The sequence below is a fragment of the Chenopodium album genome, chromosome 8 (assembly GCF_948465745.1).
Source record: "Chenopodium album chromosome 8, dcCheAlbu1.1, whole genome shotgun sequence".
In the NCBI taxonomy this organism is placed as follows: Eukaryota; Viridiplantae; Streptophyta; class Magnoliopsida; order Caryophyllales; family Amaranthaceae; genus Chenopodium; species Chenopodium album.
Window position 1 is genome coordinate 76,947,315 of NC_137841.1, and position 2,590 is coordinate 76,949,904.

Below are 2,590 nucleotides of genomic sequence, written 5' to 3' on the forward strand. Positions count from 1 at the left end.
TAGTACTTATTGAGACGATTGAATTGAGACGAATTCAAAATGATCCAACATAAATATGTTTTTCCTTACATATTATTCACAAAACACGGTCAAAGGAGGAGTGGTGAATAGTGTAAAAGTCAAAGTCAGTCAAGAAAAAAAAACGGAGGAAGTATGTTTTATTCATCCCTAACCCTTTGTTAGGTTTCAAACTTCCCACTCTTGTTTTTGTTGGTGTGAATCATAGTAAACTGCATATGGACTATGGAGTGAGTGACTTTCAAATCATCAAAATGTGTTTTTTTACTAAAAACTTTGATGATTCCTAGCCAAACATCTTCTCGCGTGATGCAGTCCAGCTCGAACATTTCGAAAGATTAGCACTAGATAGTAGAGGAAGAAGACCATAGCAATAGCCCATATCGCAAACACGAGATGAGGGGAGTGACACACCACAACCGACACACCCGTGGTAAATGCTAACATCAAGGCACCCAATGAAATTGTGTTCAAAATAAGTGCAGAATGTGAGAGAGGCTCAAAAATGAAGGTACTTTCCGTAGTAACAAGAATAAAGTACATGAGTATTGCTAGGGTGGAGCATGTGAAGGCCAAGGCGTCTGAAATCAAGAATATTTTGAAGGAGGCTTTACTCTTAAGCACAGCCATACCTATATTCTCTCCCGGGTTTTGATTTAATCCACCGGGTAATGTAAAACCAGCAGCGAAAGATACCGTTGCAATCAACACCGCTACCAACGACTGCCCTTGAGCTGCTTTTCTTAGTGAAGCTAGTTTTGAGACTGCGTTTGAACTTGCTTTTTCTATATCAACTTCATTTTCATATGCATTGACTCGCTTTCCTTTCGGAGTAATCAGACTTCTAAGCCGTTGTATATTCTACACGAAAAACATACAAAACAATAAAATTACATAACAAGGAATCAACCAAATTGGTCTAAAGTCACAAAGTCAATAGGTGAAATTAAAGGAACTTACAGACCGACCGGGATGAAGCATGTGAAATTTAGAAGCGAAAATATCCCCAATGGTAAGGTTTTGTTTATTGAAAGCTTGGAGGTCTAGGAATGGGTACTTTGATCTTATGAAACACGGTAGTGTTAGTAAACAAGCATGGCCAAGGTTAGGAATGGAAGCGGCGAATAGATGAAGAGGTGTATTTCCGTCTACATCTTTCTCGTTAAGGAGGTTGTCAAAATGACCTTTCTTGAGGCAAGTTTTAAGTTTATAGAGACAACCCCATTTTGCAGCATAATGTACCACATTTCGCCTATAATTGTCTACTATCTCGATGCAGTCTGGACGACATTTTGTCAACTTTTTAATGGCCTCCCAGTTACACCGAAGTATTGCAATATGAAGTGGTGTTCGTCCTTTCTTATCTCGAATGTATAGTACTGATGTTTCGGTCTCTTGGCTATCATAATGCAAAAGCACCTTAAGAAGCTGTAATTTGCTGATCTCTGCAGCCGCGGAGTGGAGTGGAGTTAGCCCTTCATCGTCTTGTATCCTTATTAGAGAGCTTTCTTTTTCCAGCATCTTTTGCACCATCTCTGACATATATTCATCACAACATTCGATCATATAATAATTAGTTGTGCTATCACAAATATGCACCTGTAAATTACACGTGAAAGCTAACAAAATAAATTAAGGAAAATGATGGATTGTACTATATACTCATTATAAAATTATGCATGTAAGAAGCAACATTATTGCATTGCCTACAATGTAGTATATTAAGGACGTAGTAAAACTAAATTATGCACAATACATTAAGAGTAGCATAATTGCTTGTGATGTGGTTGTAAAATACGATATAGTTGGTTGGTAATACCGACAGAGATGAGAAGTTTACCCGGGTTACCCCATTGGATTGCAGCATGAAGAGGGGTTCGACCACAAGGACCTTTATGACCATAACCCAAAGACGATGGATGACAAGTTTCTAGTATTATAGCCACTGAAGCAGTAGATCCCCTCTCCGCGGCAAGATAGAGGGGAGTCTCACCCACCTCATTAGCCTCATGTGGAGAACTAGAATCCGCCTCTACTAGCAGCTTCACCACATCAGCATGACTCCCTCGTGCTGCCTCGTGCAAGGCAGTATCCTTATTATTGTTAGTCTTCCTCAGCATTCGTGTTACCTCCTCTTGATTAACCTCCTTAGCTCGTTTAAGGAACAATTGAACTGCCTTGTAGTACCCGAACCTAGCAGCAAGGTGCACTGGCGTGTCACCATTGTTGTTCTCTTTCCATAGCAGCAAATAACCCGATGATATAGTACCTTGCTCATCATTGAGAACCTCTTCAATGAACTCGATGCTAACCTTTTTTCTTGTATCCTCAGACACAGTGTTGTAGAGTGGTTTCCCTATATGAACGTGGAGGATATTGTTTCCCATGGGCGTTGCCTGTTCCTTCCAATTCGATATTAAACTCATGTCTTCGATTGATCCATTTAGTGCTGCATTGTATAGCTTAGGCTCCATGCCTTTGAGCTTGATACTTTTTTCTTCCATCTGCTGCTGCTGTTGAACATGATATGCTTCAACATTATTGTTCCCTGTTGCGTCCATTAAGCTACAAA

At 39.8% G+C, this 2,590-nt stretch overlaps 1 protein-coding gene across 1 annotated transcript; it reads right to left on the reverse strand.

Annotated features, from left to right (window-relative positions):
- Nucleotides 1-285: 285 nt before the first annotated feature.
- LOC145555540 (uncharacterized) lies at nt 286-2,590 on the reverse strand. Its single transcript, XM_081617274.1, has 3 exons — nt 1,859-2,590; nt 979-1,553; nt 286-879 (listed from the first exon to the last, which is right to left on the reverse strand). The coding sequence occupies exons 1-3, from the start codon at nt 2,577-2,579 to the stop codon at nt 286-288; spliced, it is 1,890 nt and encodes a 629-aa protein (XP_081473400.1). The 5' UTR covers nt 2,580-2,590.